Genomic DNA, 22868 nt, shown 5'->3' with positions numbered 1-22868 from the left:
TATAGGCAACCGGTGATATGAGGAATAAAGCTTCACATGGAGTTAGTTGGAAGTCAATTACCTTTTCTCTCCCCCCCCCTTTTTTCTTCTTTTTCGGGTGTTATTTTTCATTGTTTTGTATTTTTGATTGCAGATTATGTTATGTTTACATCCTTGTAATTTTGTTTACCTTTACCTTTAATTGTTATTGCAGATATTGGTGGTGATAATTTGACAGTTAGGCTGTGAAAGAAGCAGAATACCAGCTAAGCCCAAACTGAATAGAATAGTATTGGCTGCTAAATTCTAGTTCAGCAGTAAATATCCACATGCATCTTACTAGCTTTATGGTGTTTCAACATTATTGATACTTTTTTTAAAAAAAACAAAGATGTCCGAGTTTGCTGATCTCCTGTAGAAGCATTAAGTAGAGTTCGTTTGTGCCATAATTTCTGCCTGTCTTACTTCCCCTATAGATTTCAGCTTACCAGCTCTCTGAAGGCTGTTTCTGGGTCAAAGCTAAGGAGGATCGTTTTGAGGATGATGAACTCTTTGCCAAACTGACTCTTTCCTTCGCGACTGCACAGGCCAAATGTAAGTGGTGTATTTGGGAGCAGCATTAGCTGCAGTGGAAGGTGGGGAGATACCTTCAGGAATTCTCCATGGGAAGCAGATGGCGACAATGGCCACATTGGCACATCATGCTAAGCCAGAAGCACTCGTTCCTGAGGAGCAGATCTCAGCCACTTTGCTTCTCCCTGGGTATTTCAAGGTTAGCATGACAGCTAAGCAAGGTTTGGGAACTGGAAGACGAGGCTTGTCCCAACAACTCCAGTTTTGCTTTGGGGAAATAATTTTCTGTGGACCTTTAGTGATCAATGGAATTTGAGGCAGGATGTGGGTTGGAGCTGGTTTGCATTTTGTCTCATGTGGTGTTAACACATATTGATATGTACTTTTCTCTCTCCTCTCTTCACTGGTGATTCTTGAATTGGATTCCTTCTGTCATGGCTGGCTACAGCCAAGGGTGAGTACCTTAAACATCTGCAACTTGGATTTTATTCCTATTTATAATTTTGGCAGGTTGGGAAACCCATAATCATTAAAACATCTTTGTATGAGAAGAATAGGAAACCAAAAATATAATTCATCATATTAATTAATACCCCTGTTATTAGTTGTCACCTTTATGTCTCTCGTTTTTTATTATTCCAGACTGATTCCAGAATTCTCAGTTGTGGAATAGGAATCAGACAGTTAGAGTGCCAAGTGCCATTTAATAGAGGGATGCAGAGGGTTCGAAACATGGGGTGGAAAACAGGAAAGGGTCAGTGCAGACCAGAGAAGACCCTGTAGCAGTTGCCTGGTAGTTCTGACCATGCCCAACCATGCATTGCTTCGGACAAGAACTTTAGTTGCTGAATATGAAACCTTATAGGCTCTGGGAGTCATTGACTTGCTGCCTGGTCCCATGGCATTCAGTGCTTTCATTCTATGGAGGTGGTTAATTGGTTCATTCTTTGTTATTCTGCTAGCAGTACAGGGAGAAGAGGTCTGGCCTAAGCATCTCCCTGACATGCTATTGCCCAGTGTGGAGGGTGATTTTCTAAGTTTTAAAGCTTTTTGTTAAGTCAGCTTCCTTTCTGTTGAGGGAACCAAGAATGCAAGTGCTTAGCCTATATATGAGGAGGCAGTTTGAAAAACTTGTCGCTTGACAGACTGAAGCCATTCTCTTGTTGACCAGTTGGGTTTTTTGCTGTCTCTCTAGTTGGATAGGGTTTTCTCTCCTTTATTTGAATGTTCCTCTCAGGTCGTGATGACCAAAGCTAATAAGCACACCATCTGACCTGTTCTCCTTTCTCAGCAGAATTAGCCTAGTTATAAGTAAGCTATTCCATACACACCCTTACAGTTAACCTGATGCTGCTAGCCTGCACGTTAGTTAGGTTCTAATTTTATCAACTCTGGGGTTCCTGTGGTAATTGTCAGAAGGCGGATCCCAGTCTTGCATGAAGGAAATGTCACTTGCAGAGTGGAGAGCCCTTTCTCCACCTTCCTGTGACTTCTCTCCGCAGCCCACGGCAAGCGGTTTGTGCTGAGTGCACACAATTCTCAGTTGCTGTAGTCAGGACAAAATATCTTGTGGATAAAATGATGTAGGATGTGCTGTCTTTGATTTGCTGTACCTGCCTGTGGGAATAATAGATCTCTTCCCCCGTTTTTTTTCTTTTTTTGGGTGTGTGTGTGTGTGTGTATAATTGACATAGATATCCAACTAGTTGTTCATATCTTCTTTGTTGCTCTAATAACATTAAAGCTTCAAAATACATAACCATTATCTGTTTCATATCTGAGCGGTCAATTGACCAAATATCTTTTTTTGTCTGGTGAGATACCTGATCTTACCTGGATCACCTGTGGAAATGAAACTGGGAGTGGAAAAGATAACTGACTGAGTTGGCTTCTGTCTGACAAAGGAGACAGTGGCCACTGGTTAGCTTCACTTGAAGGATTAATATTTCACCCTTGATCAAAGTTGTGGTAGATAAATGTTGTTGAAGCCACAAATAGCACCTCTGCATTTTTTTTAAAAAGGTAATTTTTTATTTATGAGAATGAATATAAAAGGGCACTAAAGCTATTGACACAGATGTATTGTGGGATCTTGTCCTCATGAGAGCTCCATTTTCCCCCTGAGCCTTCGATTTTTCATTGAGATTGCATCTGCACTTAGTCCTCTTTAGTGGAGTTGGTTGTCTGTAAGCAGAGCAGTGCCTGCCAACCTAGCAGTTCGAAAGCACCTCCGGGTGCAAGTAGATAAATAGGGACCGCTTACCAGCGGGAAGGTAAACGGCGTTTCCGTGTGCGGCTCTGGCTCTGGCTCTGGCCAGAGCAGCGATGTCACGCTGGCCACGTGACCCGGAAGTGTCTCCAGACAGCGCTGGCCCCTGGCCTCTTAAGTGAGATGGGCGCACAACCCCAGAGTCTGTCAAGACTGGCCCGTACGGGCAGGGGTACCTTTACCTTTACCTTTAAGCAGAGCAGTGGCGTCTGAAAGGCACGGATTGTACTTGGGCCCCAGACTAGCCCATGCATAGGTCATGCATTCTCCAGGAGCAATAAGTTCATTTCAACATTTTAGGGAGGGCCCTGGGGCTGTGGTTTTAGAGTTAGGCAAGTGACTCTTCTACACTTTTCTCTCACTCTCACTTTTTTTTGTAACTTGGCCTTTGTCATGTATTAGGTCAGTCTGATGTCTTATGACAACTGAGTGCATTGGAGTCATACTTTAAAGGAATCCTTTCAGGATTTTCAGAGAGTGCTAACAGCTGACTTGTGCCTAGTGAGACTTGTGCTGTTTTTCCAAATCATCAACGTAATTTGTAACCAAGGAGACAGCAGGATGTGTGCAGACCCTCATTTTGGCAGATTGTAAGCCTTGACACTGCTTTCGAACAATATCTGGACTGCCATCTTTGCCAGTTCCTTTTGATCGTCATATTCGCTTCACAGCTCCTGTAAGCAAGTGTATGTCAACAAGCTTATTTTCTTCAAGCACTGATTAATTGTCCCTGAGCAAAGCATGCTTCCAAAGCAAGGTCAGTTGCTGCCTATCTCTTCTTTTTTTCAGCTCTGCTTTTCTCCATTTATGGGTTCTGTCAAAGGAAGTAAGTCTTGGGCAATCTGTGTAGCTGTCCAAGGACTCTGTGTTGGATGCCCTTGGGATGATTGCTCCGGTGTTTGAGGAGGAAAAAGCAAACAGGTGCACTCCTACTGGTTTCTTCCTGGTTTCTTTGGTAGAAAATCCTAGCCACTCCTATTAGGATTCATGTTTGGCTCCGTTTCCCATGATGGCATTACCTTCTATAGGTCAGCTAGTCATGCTGGAAGCCGGAAAAGCATGTTGAGCAAACATTTTGGTTCAAGGTGTAATTCTTCGGTATAGAAGATTCATGCAACCACCTGACACACATGTGAGTAGTCCTCTAAGAACGATCGCCTCAATCTCTTCCTGTGTGCCTAGGTACGGAATAGTCATAGGAACCAAGAAACATTTTCTCCAGAGGAGATAAGTGTGACTTCTGCCCAACCAAAGTTCCAAGCATGTTTCTTGGTTTATAAAGAAGCACAAAAACATGAGGTACAACATATGAAGCTACACCTGTTCAGCTTAGCTTGCCAGATTTTCACTGTCCTTCTAAAGATTGTGTGTTTCACTGTTTATCTCTGAAAGAGTCTCACTGAAGTATTGCCTGCCCGGTAAGGTCCATTCCTTCAAGCTCTGAGAGAACTCTTGCTCTGTGTTCCAGCCCTCAGGGTCTTCAGTGAATATCCCCCATGTTCAGGAAATGAAATCCTTTCTGGATAGAAAATATTTGTGAATGCTAGTGCAGCTCTGTTAGCATTGCTCTGTTATAGAGGCAATGAATTGATCAGAAGGGTTTCACTTGTGGTTCTTTAACAGTCTCATTGTGGAGTTTTTTCAATTGTATTTTGTCTCCAAGGGGTGTACAGACATATTGACCGTCCCTTTCACACCTTGATGTAAAACTGACACCAGAGGCAGGTTCTTGAGGCAGGAGGTTGTCACCAGGTGTACCACTTTCCCAAAAGTGATAGTTTATCTGGGAAGAATTATTATAACAGAAGAGTACATGTGCCCTCTAGTGGACAAGATGAAACATTACACTGGAAGTAATGTGAGACTAAACTATAGAAGCCAGGAATCTGGTTTTTGGATCCTTAATATAATCTGCAAAGTTTGTTATGATTCTTCACCATGTCTCATTTTACAAAGAGCACCTGTGATTCAGTAATTAGCCCAAGGCAGAACCTGAATTCAGATGTTGCAGGCGCAAATCTGCTTCTCCCTGTTCTACCTGTTTTTCTGGATCTCTCCTGTCTTGCATGGTGCTACACCCGAAGCTCCATTCCTTGCTCTTTCAAAGCTTCTTCATCATCTGAAGCAGACTGGTTGTCTTCCCTCTCTTTGCCCCTCATTTCTAGTCTGACTTTCCCCCCTATCCCATGCTTAGTTTTACAATTCATGGTGGACCACTTTAACATGAGCTGAAGCTTCAAAAGGCATGCGTTCCTCTCTTTTCTCACTTCCCCATTCCTCTCCCCACAGTTAAACTCTTACTCGAACAAATCAAAGCTTCACTGAACTGCAAATGTCCTAATTTTCCTAAAGATAGTTAATGATGTGTTAGATCATAACACAGTAGGAGAGGAAAGCTGGGGCAGGGTTGAAGGGATCATGATCCGACTTGAACAGAACGAATAGAGTAAAATGTTCATTCCGGGTCACATTATAATTAAACAGTTGGGAGGGACCTCAAAGGTCACCTGCGTTCGGAATTGGCTGAAATAGTTTCTTAGATCTATATTGCAAGCTCCCTGCTCAAGGGAGTCATGCCCCAAAGGCCCAGATCTTCCCATTCTTACATAGCCCTCAAGAGTCTGTCCTCTTGGTGGCTGATCCTGGAGTTCATGCTTTACTTAGAACTCAGCCAGGTTCACTGTTGCCCTAAGCCTTGCATTAGCTCCCATTCTAGGTTTGGCAGGGGGCTTAAGGCTCCGGCAGGTGTCTCTTGCTTCAGGAAGGATCTCTCTGTGGTGCTAGAGCTTCCTGAAGACTTCGTTCCAGGGGAGGATATAATTACACAGAGCAGGACACACTAGCTCATTGTTCTCAACAGTTTTGAACTTTTAAGTCTTGCCCCTTTTATGTTCACCAACCATCTTTCCTGTAGGTGAGCATGCTGATAACTGTTAGTGGAGCCTGCTGCAGCACAGGAGGATCTGTAGAGTACAGTGTTCACCCAAGTGCTAGCATTAGAAGGATTTGCTCAAAATTGCACACTTACTAAAAACTTACTAACTAAATAGAGCCCCCTCATTCATTTCTATGATGAGTAAGAATCTCTCAACTGTGTGCTTTGAATGCCACCTAGTGGAAGTAGGGAGAAGGACACGAAAGAGCTCAAAACTTTGGAATACCTGTGTTTCATACATAAAGCAAAAGAAAAGACTGATTTGAAAATTCATTTTACATTACGTGTATTCAGCATAAAGAACCTGTTTCCAAATACATTCTTTATTGGTGTCTATGCATATTGCAATCTTATGATCACCAGGATAGAATTCTTTCAGTGAGGCTTGTATGATCAGCCTTTTCGTGCATGTTTTGCCTTTCTTCTGCTTTAGCTTGCGCGTGCACGCCTTGTTTTTTGTGCATTGTACAGAGGATAGGCAATAATGGTGTAACGTCCTTCACATCTCTGCTAGTGTAGCAGGTCAAGTTGTTTCTCATAGCTAAACAGCTTAGCAGGCCTTTAGCTAATCCAAAGTTTCATTGTCTACATTTTTAAGTAGCAAGATCGTACACACTCCATTAGCGGGGAACGTCTGGAATTGTAATGCTCCAGGCCAGATACTTCGCAGTATCTGCATAGTGTTGGGAGCTTTTGCAATAAAACATGTGACAGGTACAGGTACACAGTGAGAAATATTTTATGTGAGCCATTCACACATTGCTTCTTTCTTCTTTAGTTTTAGATTAGGGTCTTTCAAGCACACCTAAAAATTCCAACTATGAATGGGGCAGGCATGTACATATAAAATTGTAAAGGGCCAACTTGGCCCCATGATTGGCTGTGATTTCCTGTTGAGCGTATAGGCAGTGAAGCATCCCTCAGGTGCAGCTATAGGTAGGACTCTGCTGTGACATAGAATCATAGAGTTGGAAGAGACCACAAGGGCCATCGAGTCCAACCCCCTGCCAAGCAGGAAACACCATCAGAGCACTCCTGACATATGGTTGTCAAGCCTCTGCTTAAAGACCTCCAAAGAAGGAGACTCCACCACACTCCTTGGCAGCAGACATTTCACTGGGGTGATAAATGTATTAAGGACCTAGTGTCAGCATGGCAGAACAGAAGGGGAACCAGCCTGTTTGGGCCCCTAAAATAGTGAAATTACCAGAGGGAGTGGCCACATGACTGCTCAGTCTGCCATATCCCCTTCAACATTCCCACAGGTTGAGATTTTGGTGAAGTACGCTTTCCTTCATGGCGGAGGGAACATTGCTGTGTTTCCAAACTTCAATAAATGCATGGCTATCCCATTAAGCGTGTTGCAGGGGCAGGGTTGGGGGGGGGCAGAGCTTTTCTATTTGGTACATTTCCCAAGTGAGGATAGGCCAGTATCTATAAGACTGGATGCCTCTTGGAGTGTCAGAAGAGAAGAGAGGGTCCGTTTTCTTCCAGGCCCGGTTTATGTCCCCTGGATGGCATGCCTGTTCCTGCGACGTCATAAGGGAAGCAGCATCACCTTGCTTTGAGCGCTGCTTTCCCGTGGCTTCGCCCCATTCCAGTCATTTATGCGGGAACTGCACGCATGTTGTCAAAAGTGGGGTGGGAGGGGAAGTGGTCCCACTGTAAATAAATGTGAATTAGTCGCAAGAGAATGAAAGATACAGTTTTAGAGAGATGAAATTTCCGCAGAGGGGCACGTATATACTTGAATAGATGTGCAGTCACAGGGGTACAAACTGCTGGCTCAACTACCATGACTTTCTGCATTCATTCTTGCACAGAAACATGCCAGCAGCAATATTTGAAGATAACTCGAAACCCTGATTACACTAGTAATCTGAGAGTGCTACAGATGTACGACTTTGTCCTGGAAACAAATGGTCATTAGCAGGGCTTTTCTCAGCTGGAAGTTGCTGGAACTTAGTTCTAGCACCTCTCAGGTGGGTGCCATTGCCATTGCAGTGGTACCTCGGGTTACAAACACTTTGGGTTACAAACTCCGCTAACCCAGAAGTAGTACCTCGAGTTGAGAACTTTGCCCTAGGATGAGAACGGAAATTGCGCAGCACTGGCAGCGGGAGGCCCCATTAACTAAAGTGGTACCTCAGGTTAAAAGCAGACCTCCAGAACGAATTAAGCTCATAACCTGAGGTACCACTGTATAAGAGAACAAGGGAGGTGTTCATGGAGAGTTTTGACACCTCTTTTTGTTGGAAAAATAGCACTGGACATCAGCCTGGGATAAGTGGCTTGTCCTCCGGGTTTGTATGTGTATTCTATTCTATTTTTAAAGAAACCTTGGGGTGACTATAGCAAACCCTTGCTGTGGGTTGTTTATTTGCTTCATATTTCTTATGCTCCCACCATATTGTTGGGGTATTTCTTAAGTGAGGAATCTTTATATTCCTTTTTCTAGTGGAGGAAAAAAGGGAGAATGCTTGCTTGCAGTGCTTCTTCCATCCGCCAGATGTGCGCAGTTGAGCCACTTTGGCTCCGTTTCCTGGCAGTGATGTCAGAGCCATTGGATTGGAGGATGCAGTCGGCTGACATTGTGTCACCAGGGCGGTGGCTCCCCTCCTCCCCCTCCCTCTTCCCCCTCCCCTCCCGTCCCTCCCCCCTCCCCTCCAGCTGGCCTCGTTTCTCAGAAACAAAGGAAGGAAAAGCCTGGGTGTTTCTTTCCCACAGACAAAGGCTTTTCTCTTGCTGCCAGAGCCTATGGCCCCCTCCATCTGCTGTTTTCCTTTCATGCCACCTATTCCCCAGTGGGGAAACTTTAGCAGCAGCTCAGATCACATTTTAGGGGTTCTTTTGTGTTTTGGTTTTAATGTGGCAGAGGAATTTGCCAGTCCCTTCTGGGCGGGAGGCTAGAGAGAACCTGAGATGGTGATTATTATAATCTGGGGAAAGCCTTCCATCTGCTTGTAAACTATCACATTCTGCTTCAACCCTTCCCTGCCCCTTTGTTTTATGCTGTGGAGATGCTGCAGATGAATATTCTGGAGCTCTCTTTGGGAAGGGGGGGGAGCAGCAAATAACTGTAGGGCTCTTGCAAGCTTTTTTCGGCCTTAGCTGTTTCCCTTTTTAAGTACCTCTGTGACTATTTGCCTTATTCTGCTTTGGGTACTGCCCTTACTTGCCCTTGAAATTAATTCTTTGTGCATTTTTGTGAAATGAACGCCCCTTATTTTGCAGCACTGCTGGGTCACTCCAATTCCCTTCACTCTGCTGCCCTTCCTGATGTTGCCATAGACTTCATTTTAGCCCTGAACTCCCCACAAGGGTGCGCCTCTGTGCCTCACCCATGCCCTGCAACCCTGGCAACTGCTTTAGGCTTAGGGACCCACCCGAATGTGTAAAATGTGCTTTCCCAGCACTCCTCTGCTGAGTCACCCAGGTTGAGCTTGGGAAAAGTTTGCCTTAAGCTGTTCCTGCAAGTCAGGGCATTCACCCACACTCATCTGAAGTCATCTTACATTGCTAAAGTTATGAGGCTGACCATTGTTCTGATTTCTTAGCCTCAGGACAAAGTATAGGCCTATTTTCCAGATCTTCCTCTGAGTCATCACACACACCCTACTTTGCAGATTGCCAGCTCTTTTATGTTCTATACTGAGCAGCTCAGTATAGGGACGCAGGTGGCGCTGTGGGTTAAAGCCTCAGCGCCTAGGACTTGCCGATCGAAAGGTCGGCGGTTCGAATCCCTGCGGCAGGGTGCGCTCCCACTGCTTGGTCCTAGCGCCTGCCAACCTAGCAGTTCGAAAGCACCTCCGGGTGCAAGTAGATAAATAGGGACCGCTTACCAGCGGGAAGGTAAACGGCGTTTCCGTGTGCGGCTCTGGCTCGCCAGAGCAGCGATATCACGCTGGCCACGTGACCCGGAAGTGTCTCCGGACAGCGCTGGCCCCTGGCCTCTTAAGTGAGATGGGCGCACAACCCCAGAGTCTGTCAAGACTGGCCCGTACGGGCAGGGGTACCTTTACCTTTACCTTACTGAGCAGCTCAGGAGGAGACTGGCATTGTTTATCATTTTGTAATCTGCCATGTGTGTTAAATTCATAAGAGCTGACTTACAATACTCAATATTTCTTAACATAGAAGAGTCAATTAAATGTATGCATATATATGCTTATGTATATACAGATACCTTGCTAGATGGAGAGGCACACTAGTTCAACTTTCTTTGGTAAAATCCCAGCAGGCAGTAGAAGACCATCTGCCAAGAACTGCTCAGTGGTTCACTGGTGGATTGTGGTCTACCTTCTATGTACTCCTGTTTTTTTCATAAGCCACATAACACACATGTCTGAATCTCCTGAAAGGATGATTGCCCGAGAACCACATGCGTGCCACCTTGGGTTCTCAGGGGCTGCTTCCATCCTACATACTTTTCAGCCATCTCAAGGGAGTGAAAGCAGTTGCTAAGGGTCATGTAAGCCTCCTTAGCCTGGTGTCCTGATTTGGACAAAAGTTGAGTTACTATGCCTTTTAGTCAGTTTAAACAGAGATGGCTAGGTAATCTTTCAAATGAATGGTATTGTGAGGAAAGTGAATATTTCCACACAAAGCTTCACCTCCCCCTTTTCTACTTTTTTGTGGTTTCAAACTACTTTGCTTAACTGAGGTTCTCTTCAAGAGTTTGGGTGTGTTTGTGAAAAGCAAGTGGGCGCTGGCATAATTTTTCAAATACTGGCGTGCAGCATGAGGATACCCAGGGAGCCCACTTTTGAGAGTAAATTCATCGCCATCATTTATTTTTGTAAGCTCTCTATTAGAATGTACGGTTTCTAAATTTGGTGGCCATTCCCGTTTGTGGTCAGTAATTGGGACGTGCCATAGCGGCTCCAGGGTGAAGCGCATCCCTTGCACGCAGGAAGTCCCAGGTGCAGAAAGGATTTCAAAGCTGGAAAGGGAATGCAAAGGCTCTATTACTAACTTAGCCCATTTTGCAGCTGTAGAATCACGTCGTCCCCCCTTCCCAATTCTTTGTTGTTGTGAGCAAGAAAGTAAAAAAGTTTGGCTGTGAGCATTTTAAAGGAGAGAGAGAAGGTACAAGATGAATGTGGGTCTGTTGCTGTGTGTGTAGTTTTCTGTCATGCAAGTGTCAAATTCCTGTTTACATGCAATTGCAAAAAGAGATTTCTGATTACTGTTAGAATCTCTTTATAAGGAAGAGATTATTTCACTTTTTTTTTAGTATTATAATTTGTTATGCCATAGCTTTTTATGTTTTCTAACAGATCTGTCCTAAACTCCCTTTGAAGTGCAGTCTAATCTCACTGCTTCTTTACTAACAGGGATCAGGTGCTGGACTCTACAAGCACCAGATGGTGCTGTTGCCCTATTTTACTATTCCCTGTCTTCCTTTGCCGCATTCAGCCATTTTAGAGAGGATGTTTGCCTTCCCTCTAGACTCCATTTTGTGTTTATGGCGCAGAGAAATAAGACTCAGGAAGGGAGGAGTCTGCAGGGAGGGTGAGGCAGGCTGAGTCAAAGGCTGCGGCTTTTTGATGTCTCTGCTTTCTATCCCCTCTGCCTCTCACAGGCATGCGCAGACACAGGCCAGGCCCCAAGCAAACCACCACCACCACCCCCTGCTTCTTCAGGAAAGCTTGCCTTGTGTCTGTGCATAGCACCAGTTCCAAGCTCTGCATATAGGAGCGCTGAACCCATTTTCTGTCTGTGGTACTAAGTTCTAGCAGTCTGGGTAGCTTGCTCGCCTTCCTTTTCACTCACTTAACTGCAGTTTGATGCCACAACACACCACAGGGAAAGATATGCTTACATTTCTGGCAAAGTCTGCAGCATCATTCAGTTAAACCAGAAAGGAATGCTTTGCCCTGAACTGAAGTGAGAAATTTTTCCAAAACAGCAACCGAGGAAAAAGCAGAAGTCATGGACAAATATAATTGTTATCTTAGTCTGTTTTATTTTCCTGAGTCCAGAGGTTTGAAAAGGGAAACTTATTTCCCCCCCCAAAAAAAAAATAGGCTCAAATGCTATACTACCTGCTGTGTATGCCTGTCTTATTTCTCAGTGCTGCACCTGAAAGCCAGAAGGGTTGAATGCTTGTGAGCTGCAGTGGCCAGAGGTCTAGAGAGCTTTGACTCTTACACTCTGTGAATGAACTTGTCTTGGGGAGACTACCACGATGTGAATCCTCATAGTTCTCTTTATGAAAAATGAGTTGGTCATTTGGGTTCTCTTTGCCACTATTCAAGGATTTTTATTTTTATTTTAAATTCATTTTGAGATGCAAAGTGTATCTGCTTCTTTCAAATTTCTTCTCTTCCTTCTCCTTGTTTTGTAGCTCAGGACCCCCTTCTCTGCCTGTCTCCATATTCAGTGATCATGCCTGCTGGAACCAAGATGCTTCCACAGGGTCCATTGCCCCCCACCCCCCATTCTGCTTGCCTTCACTAATTTGAGGTCATCTTTGCTCATTTCTCATTGAGCTGATAAATCTGTGGCTGGTCGGTACAACTTCAGAATGTAGGTAGAGGCTCACATAGAAAAATATTTCCTTCACATAGAAAATTAGCCTTCCTAGCTTTGCCTTCTCCCTGGCATCTAGTTTTCTGCATGCAAGGAGTATTTTTGTAGGTGAGACATTCCATCTTTAGGAGACACTGGTCCTAAAAGATTTACATTGGCTCCCAGTATGTTCCCAAGCACAATTCAGAGTGTTGGTGCCGACCCTTAAAGCCCTAAATGGCTTCAGTTCTGTATACCTGAAGGAGCGTCTCCACCCCCATGATTTAGCTTGGACACTGAGGTCCAGCTCTGAGGGCCTTCTGGTGGTTCCCTCCCTGTGAGAAGAGAAGTTACAGGGAACCAGGCAGAGGACCTTATCAGTAGTCATGCCCACCCTGTGGAACACCCTCCTATCAGATGTCAAGGAATATACAATTTTCTGATTTTTAGAAGACATCTGAAGGCAGCCCTGGATCAGGAAGTTTTTAATGACCAATGTATCTACTGTGTTTGATGTTTTAATTTCCTTGATGCCACCCAGTCAGATGGATGGCATATTACTACTACTACTACTACTACTAATAATAATAATAATAATAAATATAATATTCTATAACCGCTGCCTCATTCAGAAGATAAGCAGCTGAGATACAGGTTTACCACCTCAGTGAATAGTTGCTTCTTGTACTTCTGATTATATTTCTGATTTTAACAGCCCACACAAATAGGCATATAATTTCTTCCCCAGCCATCTCCATATCATAGTTAAAAGCAGAATTCCTCTTTCTATTCATGGCATCTCCCACTTCTCACCAGTACTTGCATGTGAGGCCTTTTCTCATCTGGAGAGCCCCCCAACACGCGTAGATATGCTAAAGGCAGCCATGCTCTCTTTCTGTCTCGGAACCCTTAATTTAATTTGTGCACTGATGCAGATGCACAGAAAACTAGGTCAGTGACTCCAAAACCTTACCCATAATACTCCTAACCGATGGAGTATGTATCAGACAGGGAGGATAAAATGTTAAAGCAAGCTATATTAAGGCATTGCCTTTAAGTGAATGATGTCCATTCTTCCCTTACCCACCCACTGACCCACCCCAAATCTTCCCGTCTCCCCGTGGAATCCTGCCAGGGAGTTTGATTCAGTGTGCCACTTACTTGCTGTGGCGTTGGCCCTGTGGCAGTGGAGTCCCTCCTGCACATGTATGGCAGGGAAGCTTCTTAAAAAGCAGAGATTCCTTTTGCCTTCAGATTTGGGCACTAGTGGGCTACCCTGATGACTTAACAATAAACGTGAGAGCTCTGTGGCAATGCAACAGTGTCTCTGATACCCTGTTTATATAGAAGCACAAACATGAATGCTTTGAAGGAAAGTTAGCTACACCCCTCAGTCTGTAGGAAGGGAGAAGGAAAGAGATTCTGGCATGGTGTTAGATATTGCTAGTGTCTGGAAGGAATAAAGGTAAAGGTGAAGGTACCCCTGCCCGTACGGGCCAGTCTTGACAGACTCTGGGGTTGTGCGCCCATCTCACTTAAGAGGCCTGGGGCCAGCGCTGTCCGGAGACACTTCCGGGTCACGTGGCCAGCGTGACATCGCTGCTCTGGCCAGAGCCAGAGCCAGAGCCAGAGCCGCACACGGAAACGCCGTTTACCTTCCCACTGGTAAGCGGTCCCTATTTATCTACTTGCACCCGGAGGTGCTTTCGAACTGCTAGGTTGGCAGGCGCTGGGACCGAGCAGCGGGAGCGCACCCCGCCGCAGGGATTCGAACCGCCGACCTTTCGATCGCAAGTCCTAGGCGCTGAGGCTTTAACCCACAGCGCCACCTGCGTCCCGTCTGGAAGGAATACTTGAGAGCAAATCTGCATTTTATTTTCTTAATTTATGATAAGATACTTCATTGACCGACCTTTCACTGTATAGTCCCAGGGCAAGTTAAAACATTACAGTCATGCAATTAAAAGCAAGTAGAAGAGTTTATACAATTATATAAACTAGCAAAAAAATCTGAACAAAAGAAGCATAGTATAGGTTAGGTTAAAGAAAACAGGAGCGGTGGGTCCCAAAGGGTTTGTCAAAGGATAAAGAGGCTTTTATTCAGAAGCTGAATAATGACTTGCTAGACACACTGTGTGACACACCAGTGACATGTTTCAGATACACCTGCAAGCAAATGCTGGTCTGCAAGAGCTCCTATTGCTCAATCACTCCCATTACAGTTGCTACCAGTTGTGTGGCATTCGAGGCAGAAGACAGAGAAAGATTAAGTGTCTTTCCCTAGTGTCTTCTATTAGCTACTTCTGACAAAATCAATTAATGGCAGAAAGGTTGTGGTGGGGGAATCAGGGCCGACCTGAGACGTTCAGCTGCTTGAAGCAAAACAGAAAATGGTGCCTGCCTGCTGAAGCCCACCTCCTGTCCTGGGGGCTGGGGGGGGGGAGGAGTCCAGAGAGGAGCAGTGCAGGATACTCCTTGGGACCTGGATCTGCCCTCCCAAGGCCCTCCCCCCCCCCAGTCTGCCACCTGAGGTAACTGCCTCACCATGCCTCATGGGTGGCCGGGGCGGGGAGGGGGGAGAGAAATGCTTATTTTTTTAGCTGTGAAGAAATTGCATGCTCCCCAGCTTAAAGTGAGACGGCTTCTCAATTGCTAAGACCCTGCATTCCTCTCTGGTCCACAGCAAAAGCGAAGGAGGAGCAGGGAGAGGAGAAAGTCCAGCAAAAGAAGAAGACCAGGGAGCTGAGAGTAATGGATCCGAAGATTGCACAGAATCTTTGTGAGTGGTATGATTTAGCCAAAGTGCTTGTGGTACTAAGGGAAATTGCAGAGTGTGCTTGAAAGGCTTAGGGTGTATTAGTCAGTGGAAGTCTGACTGGAGGTTTTGTGCTTCTCTTTGACTGTGGCAGCCATATTTCTGGGCTCCTTCCGCATGCCTTACGAGGGAATCAAGGATGCCATCCTGGAGGTGAATGAAACTGTGTTGACTGAGTCCCTGGTGCAGGTGAGCAAAGACTGGAGCATTTGAGACACACACACCCCCCTTTCAACTTGTGACCACCATATGTCAGTCATTAAAGCCTGCTTTTGCTATCCATAACTGGAGTCCTAGCAGTTGATAGCCACATCATATGCATTCAGGTTTGTGCCTCACAATTTGTTTCAGGCCCTGGTATAATAGAGAATGGAGACCATGCTGCAATTAGAACCCTTTCTATTTTAATGCTTGCCGTGCAAATTCTGTCCAAAAGGCTGTTGAAGAAATATTTGCCATAATGTTCTTCCTTACTTGAGTGGGGAGGTACCCACAGCCTGGAATAACTCACTCTGTTCTGCCCCTTTGAAGATGATTCCTTAGCCGTGACAGGAAGTGCCAGTTGTCTCCTAGGTCCAGTGTGGTCGTTTTGCCTAGGAGCCCCAGTGCGAGCAATTTCCTTCTCTTCTCTCTCAGAACCTGATTAAGCTTATACCAGAACCAGACAAGTTGAAGATGATAGCAGAAATGAAAGAAGACTATGATGAACTAGCTGAGCCTGAGCAGTTTGCAGTTGTGGTAAGTGAGCTGCTTTTGCCTCTAGAAAAGAGAAGAGGGGGAGCATCTTTTTCTGAGAAGAAGCTGCTGAACATGACATGTTCAGCATAACGTGTACATGACATGGTTTACTTCATTTTCTTTCTCAAACTTCATGTGTCCCATCCACTCTCCAGAGATTTCTCGGTTACTTCCATGCTGTACACTGTCATATGTGAGGACTTACAAAGTCCTCTGTGTTCCCTGTTATCTGGGCATCTAGGAAATTAAAAAAAATATATCAGAGCAGTGGAGGATATGTATCTGGTATTGGCTCCCACTCACCCACCCACCCCAACCGTGGCCACCGCATAGGGGTCATTACTATTTTTTATCTGTGCCCTCCAGGCAACTGATGCCCTAAACTGGGAGAAAAGTAACATTTAGTAGTCAGGCAGACACATTTGCCAGGAAGCACCGTTTCCTTGTCCTTGTTGGAGTGTCCTACTGAAAGCCACAACTAGATAGCACCTGGCTCAGCAAACAAGTAGTGTTGCTTTTGGCTTTGAAAGAGAATTTGAAGGTTAGATGCATCAGTGCGATGCCCGGGCAAGGACAGGAGTCCTAGCAACAAGTGAGCAATTTCTGTTCTGAGCCTGTGTGTTCCAAGGAAGACATAATCAAGGACAAGCCAGAAAGGTTTAGATAGTACAAGAAGTTCCTCTGAGGAAACACTGACTTTGACATTTTAGTCTCTAGGACTGAGTACTGCAAAGGTCATAGATACAAGAAGCAACAGAGCTAGAGCTGATATTTCTCTGAGAAAACCAGGCCTACCCCCTTGCTAAAGTCAAACTGTTTCTCAGTTATCCTTCCACAATGTTCATCCCGTATTCAGAATAAAACTTGTAGTTCCATTTATTTCAATCTCATTGAGCAGTTGCTGCCATACATCCTACACGGGATCCTCAGAGTTGGATATTATAGACTTCTGAAGGGGAAAGGTTCTTTTTCTGCTTTCAGCATGCACTTTTTCTACAAAGTAACGCCTTAACTGTTTCCTCTATTTTTTGTTTTTGTTTGTAATAATGGCAGGGAAAACCAGAATGTTTAATCACATGGGTTTTGCAAGCTCCTTTAAAGCCAATTAATATTCTTTTAGAATCACAGTGTATGTGCTGCATTGATAGGCTTTTTTTATATTAAGCTGGTGTCAAAGTGTTCAGCACCGTACAAATTCCACAACATGGATCCTGAAGAAACCACAATTGCTGATAAATATCCTTTCTCTTCTTTCCCCTCTTCTACAGACCACCTTGGTTCCTTGTCATCCTTGTCTTCCTTTTCCTCCATCTGTGCATGACAGTGTTATTCTGTGCCCTTTCCTTCCCAGATTAGTACAGTTCCCAGTCTGAGGCCCCGTCTCAATTCCATCCTCTTCAAGCTACAGTTTAATGAGCAGGTGGAAAACATCAAACCACAGATAGTTTCTGTGACAGCTGCCTGTGAAGAGGTCCGCAAGAGTGAGAGCTTCTCCAACCTGCTCTCCATCATCCTCCTGGTGGGCAACTTCATGAATTCTGGCTCCTCAAATGCTGATGCCTTTGGTTTCAACATCAGCTTCCTCTGCAAGGTGAGCTTCTACAGGCAGAACCTCTGCAGACAGAGCTGTTCAGGTCATCCTGACTCTACAAGCTGCTGACATCTTTTGGGGCTGGGGGAGAAGCAACTGATGAATGGCATTCATCATATTTAACAGAGCTCACAGTAGCCTGCTTTCTCCACTCTCAGCTCCGAGACACAAAGTCAGCTGACCAGAAGATGACTTTGCTGCACTTCTTAGCTGAAACGTGTGAGGTGCGCTATCCTGAAGTGCTGAAGTTTCCTGATGAACTCATCCACGTGGAGAAGGCTTGTCAAGGTATTTTGGGGCCGGTGTTTGTGCATGCGTTCTCTGGCTGCAACTTACCATCTCAGGCTTTTTAATGTGAAAAAGGGACTCGGGGAGGCAGGGCATTCTGCTAAAGGATCCTAAAGGTTTGCCCTTTTCAAACATCTTTGCTTGTGCTTCACTTTGCCTCTCAACAACTGTTTCAGGGCTGCAGTTTTTTCTTTTATTATCCAGGGCTGCTCCTCCTCCTCCTTCACAATAGCACCCCAGCCAGAGATCCCATTGTGAACCTTATTTGTTATTTCTTTACATTTCTGCCCCAGTTTCTTCCATCACGGACCCAAAGGTGACATACACTATGTTCCCAGGCAATCACCCATCAGGGCGCTGACCAGACCCAGACCTGCTTAGCTTCAGCAAAGTTGATTGCCTTGTGGGCCTTCAGCCCATACCCAGGGACCGTGATGATATTGCTGTGCCCAGTAACCAGTCACAATGGGCAATGTTCCTGCAAGTAATTGAAACCACTTCAGGGTGAAGCAGATGCTTCTTGTATCAAATTGCCCACAGTAAGGTGGTGCAAGGTGGGGAGTGTGGGCAGCTGCCTACCAACCAGGTAGTGCAGGTGTTTCCTTGCCCATAATTCTACCACTTGTGCCATGCTACTGGTAAGGTGAACAGACATTTCACTCTTATTCAGCCTTATTCCACCACCAAACATCAGGAGCCTTATAGCCTACAGCTAAGGCATTGGGGTTTTGGGGTGTGTGTTGGGGAGTCGGTTTTGGCTCAGCCTTGGTGTATTCCGTTTTGGGAGGCAAAAGGTGGTCTTAAGATGTGGGTGGTACATAAGCCGTAGATACGTCCTGTTCTGACAGTGGAGAGCTAGATGAATTTGGGAAGCTCACAAAACAAGGCATAATAAAGGCTGCAGCCCTCTTCTCTTCATCCCCAGCATCCAGCCACTGGCAGAGTGCAGCTGAGGACTGTGTTTACTGTATAAATCAGTCCGGGTCATATCAGACATTTTGACTGTCTGTATGAAACAAGCAACCCAGGTTATGACGTTAACGTGTTAGGGGAGAAGAAGGACATTCTGAGCATGATGGCAGGAGAATTGTCGTCACGATCACTCTGCTGTCCATCTGTCCTGTCTCCCATCTCTCTTGCCTTGGCTGTATGGGTTGCTGCTGTCAGTGCCTAACACGGAAGGAAGGAGAGGGAAACATTAGAGCACTGGCCATGGGTGTTCATTTTGTTCAGTGATCAGGAGCTCCCAGCTGCCTTCCGGACTCATTTCCCTATTATAAACACACATTTATCCTGCAGCTAGCTGCCATCAGCTGCCGCGCTTTCCTTTGGCACCCTAGTAAATGAAGCGCTAACGTTCAGCCCAGATAAAACAGGCTCATAAGGCTGCCCTCATTAGCCCACCTACCTAGGCGTAAGCCTCACTAAATTCAGCCGGACTTACTTTTTTGAGTGGACATGGTTAGGATTGTGCTGTTAAGTCTCGGAATGGCTGAGCATGAAAATTAGTATTAAATTTCTATTTCACTCTTCCAAAGGAGAAAACAACAAAGTAGTAAAAATAAATAAATCAGGAAGTCCCTGGTTCAAATCTTGCCTGTGTGATAAACCCATTAGGGGACCTTTGGCAGCCACTTTCTCTTTTCTCTCCATCCCTGCCCCTCCTCTGGTGTGGGGATGATGGAAATGATGAAGGATCATGCAAGGTGGCCGTTAGCAATGCAGCAAGACAATGATTTGTGATGGGGGTTTGAACACTTATCAGCCCTCCTGTTACAAAACATCATGTGTACAAATACTAGATAACAGTGCTGGTCACTGATAAAATCTTATTAATCTTAGGGGTGTTTACAGATGTACATAATTTAGCTTTATGAGAATGAGCTGCAGCAAGCCTCAGGCTAGTGCGCAGCTACTCTTTTTCCAATGCAGCTATGAGGAGGAATTTGGAAGCTGTCTTTTCCATTTTAGATTAATCACAGTTTGCTATGTTATCTGAGTCTCAACAAATGGTGGTTAATCTTAGTTGGGTTTAGTTAAAAGAAGAAACGCCAAGCCATAGTTTATGGAGCTGTCTTGTTTGAACTAACTGGATTAACTTTTAGGGTTTGGGGTGACACACGAAACTGAAGTTAAATGAAAGTGTGATTTAGTGTTATGCCAAAACACCTTCCCTGTGTTTAGGACACACACAACTGCTAGGAGAACCCTGTTGTTGTAGTTGGTAGCAGAAACTGATTTGTAGCAGAAGTAAGAATTAAGGTGTACCTCCTCCTCCCTTAGGCCAGTGCTGTTTTTGTGCTTCTTCCTGAAGCTTAATGAAACATGGAGGTGGGAAGAAGAGAAAGGGGTCACTTATCTACAGAAATCAAGAGCTGGCACCACCAAACTTGCAGAATAATTCAGTCAGGTTGGGAGTGATGAGAATGAATTGCATGGACTACTGGCTTGACTTGATGATTATTATTTATTTAAATGTAAGCTAAGCTTACATGGGGTCACGAAGAGTCGGACACGACTAATTGGCTAAACAACAACAACAACAAGCTAAGCTTTAATAATAAAGAAAACTGTAGCAAAATAGCATAATGAGAGAAACAAAATACAGCAACACGAGGCAAGTCTGAGGCAAGGAACAGGAAGAGACAGTTGGCCCTTCTTAACTGACACTGAAGGGAGGGGCTGATTCTGGAGCAAAGCATACAAGCCATCTACTTTTATGGCAGCACCCTCATGGGTGCCTCATTTCATGCCCCCCACCTCTGCCAGAGAAGCGGTGCCAGTATAGATGCTGATTTCCTGCTGATTTCCTTCAAGATCTTGACTTGATGTTAGGCAAGCGTCCCCATGTTCCATAGATGGGAATAGGATGTTAGACTCAGTGGGTCATTGGTCTGGTCCTGGAGGACGGCTGTGATTATTTCCCACATGGAACGTTTTGCTCTCTTGACTGTTTCTTGCTTATCTCAGAGCTGACTGGTGGACACATTTCCTTTAAGAAGGCATTTTTATATGCTAAACGGATCCCCTGAGAATCATGGATAATGTCGCTCCCCCCATGTACTGTTATTGAAATTATCCCTCTGTGTGATTCCTTGTTCATTCTGTTCAGCACATCACCCTGTGTGCTTTTTAATGGTTGGGGTTTCTATTGTTTTAACAGTTCTTACTTTTTTCTAGCCCAGTCTGGAGAGTTGGGGAAACCACTACCATGGAGAAGTCCCTAATAGCTAGCCCTGCCTTCTGGTCTGATGGGTGGGAATATCCTGAAGTTAAAATTAAAATGCCCTCCTACCTCCCTCAAGAAATTACAGTGAGCAAATTCCTTGTTTTCTGATTTCTCTACTCCTGCTTTGTCTTCCCTCCACCCCAAAGTTCCTGCAGCGGATTTAGGGAAAAGCCTGGACCTCATGAAGAAGCAGATTTCAGACTTGCGGCGTGATGTTGACAAATGCCCCAGCGCTACAGAAGAGAAGGATAAATTTAAAGAGAAAATGTCGATATCCTTTAGAACGTTGTGAACTGGGAATCCCTGAGAACAGCATGTAGAATAAGGAACTCTTATGTGTGCTACTGGGGAACCAGCCCTTTTGGATTCTTTCCTCATTTGAGGGGGGCACTAATAAGATACAACCAAGGGGGGCTGCCAGTAAGGCACTCTTCTCCAAAGTCACAGACAATGACTGCACAATTGTGATCACATGGCTGTACAGTGGTACCTCGGGTTACAGATGCTTCAGGTTACAGACTCCACTAACCCAGAAATAGTACCTCGGGTTAAGAACTTTGCTTCAGGATAAGAACAGAAATCGCGCGGCGGCAGCGGGAGGCCCCATTAGCTAAAGTGGTGCTTCAGGTTAAGTTTCAGGTTAAGAACGGACCTCCAGAACGAATTAAGTTCTTAACCCGAGGTACCACTGTAGTTGTTGTTTATTAAATTAATAGCTTCCCCAATCGCCAGTTTAAAAGACCATAGATAGTTTAATAAGCCCAAGGCCTGGGAGAAGAGGAATGTTTTTACCTACAGATATGCAATGAAGGCTCCAGGCCAGCCTCCCTGGGGAGAGCATCTCACAAGCAGGGAACCTCCATGGAAAAGCCCATTCTCTGGCCTCTCATTGAGGGGGCACACGAAGAAGGGCCTCAGATTATGATTGCAGGGTCCAGGTCAGTTCATATGGGGAGAGGTTTTGGTGGTGTTGGGGAGGCATTCTGTACCTAAGGGACCTCTTCATTTACCACAGGGTTAGTACATGCAATGACAAGGTCTGGTCCCAGATTTATTTATGGCTCAAATTGGAGCAAGCTCAAACTTACTTAATACTTTTCTATGTGTGTCCAGCTCATTTTGTTGGCAGTAGGACCAGATGTATGCCACCTAACAAGATACAGTGGTACCTCGGGTTAAGTACTTAATTTGTTCCGGAGGTCCATTCTTTACCTGAAACTGTTCTTAACCTGAAGCACCACTTTAGCTAATGGGGCCTCCTGCCGCCGCTGCGCCGCCGGAGCACGATTTCTGTTCTCATCCTGAAGCAAAGTTCTTAACCTGATGTACTATTTCTGGGTTAGCAGAGTCTGTAACCTGAAGCATATGTAACCTGAAGTGTATGTAATCCGAGGTACCACTGTACTATCCTTTGGAGTCTCCAGCTATGAGTATGGGAGGGTTCTACAATACATGGGTGGGTGCTGCCAGGACTGGTGGAACTAACTGCTTATAATAGAGAATTCTTAGTGAGCAGATGATAGGCAACCCTGCGCCACAAAGCAATGCTAGTCATTGGATGCGTGTAGAACTCTGAATTGCAGGTGGGGTTTTTTTGGAGGGGGCGTGGAGAGAGAAGTTAGTTGGTTTGAAACAGAAATACAGGCAGATGACATGGAAGGGGGAGAGCAGCTGAGAACACCGAGGGTCACCTGCAGATAGAGCTCTTTTGTTAAACTTAGATTGTACCTCCACGCAGCAACTGTGATCTTTGACTCAAGTCTTACAGCTTTGTTAAGGAGGCTGAGGAGCAATATGAGAAGCTGCGGATGATGCACTCAAATATGGAAAACCTCTATATGGAATTAGGACAGTATTTCCTGTTTGACACCAGTAAAATATCTTCTGAGGAGTTCTTCACTGATTTGCACAACTTCAGAATCATGTTTTTGGTGAGCA

General features: G+C 45.1%; 1 protein-coding gene across 1 annotated transcript in view; it reads left to right on the top strand.

Moving 5' to 3' along the window:
- The window catches only part of LOC307220051 (protein diaphanous homolog 1-like), an 82598-nt gene that overhangs the window by 44892 nt on the left and 14838 nt on the right, over positions 1–22868 (top strand). Inside the window, exons 17-24 of the mRNA XM_079983717.1 lie at positions 456–573; positions 14953–15048; positions 15179–15273; positions 15721–15822; positions 17174–17413; positions 17572–17701; positions 21077–21202; positions 22698–22861. Of these exons, the coding sequence (XP_079839843.1) occupies positions 456–573; positions 14953–15048; positions 15179–15273; positions 15721–15822; positions 17174–17413; positions 17572–17701; positions 21077–21202; positions 22698–22861 (1071 nt within the window). The remainder of the gene's footprint in view (positions 1–455; positions 574–14952; positions 15049–15178; positions 15274–15720; positions 15823–17173; positions 17414–17571; positions 17702–21076; positions 21203–22697; positions 22862–22868) is intronic.

This window comes from Podarcis cretensis, assembly GCF_951804945.1.
Source record: "Podarcis cretensis genome assembly, chromosome: 7".
Taxonomy (NCBI): Eukaryota; Metazoa; Chordata; class Lepidosauria; order Squamata; family Lacertidae; genus Podarcis; species Podarcis cretensis.
The sequence above is the reverse complement of the archived record's forward strand: the minus strand, read 5'-3'. Positions and strand labels throughout refer to the sequence as shown.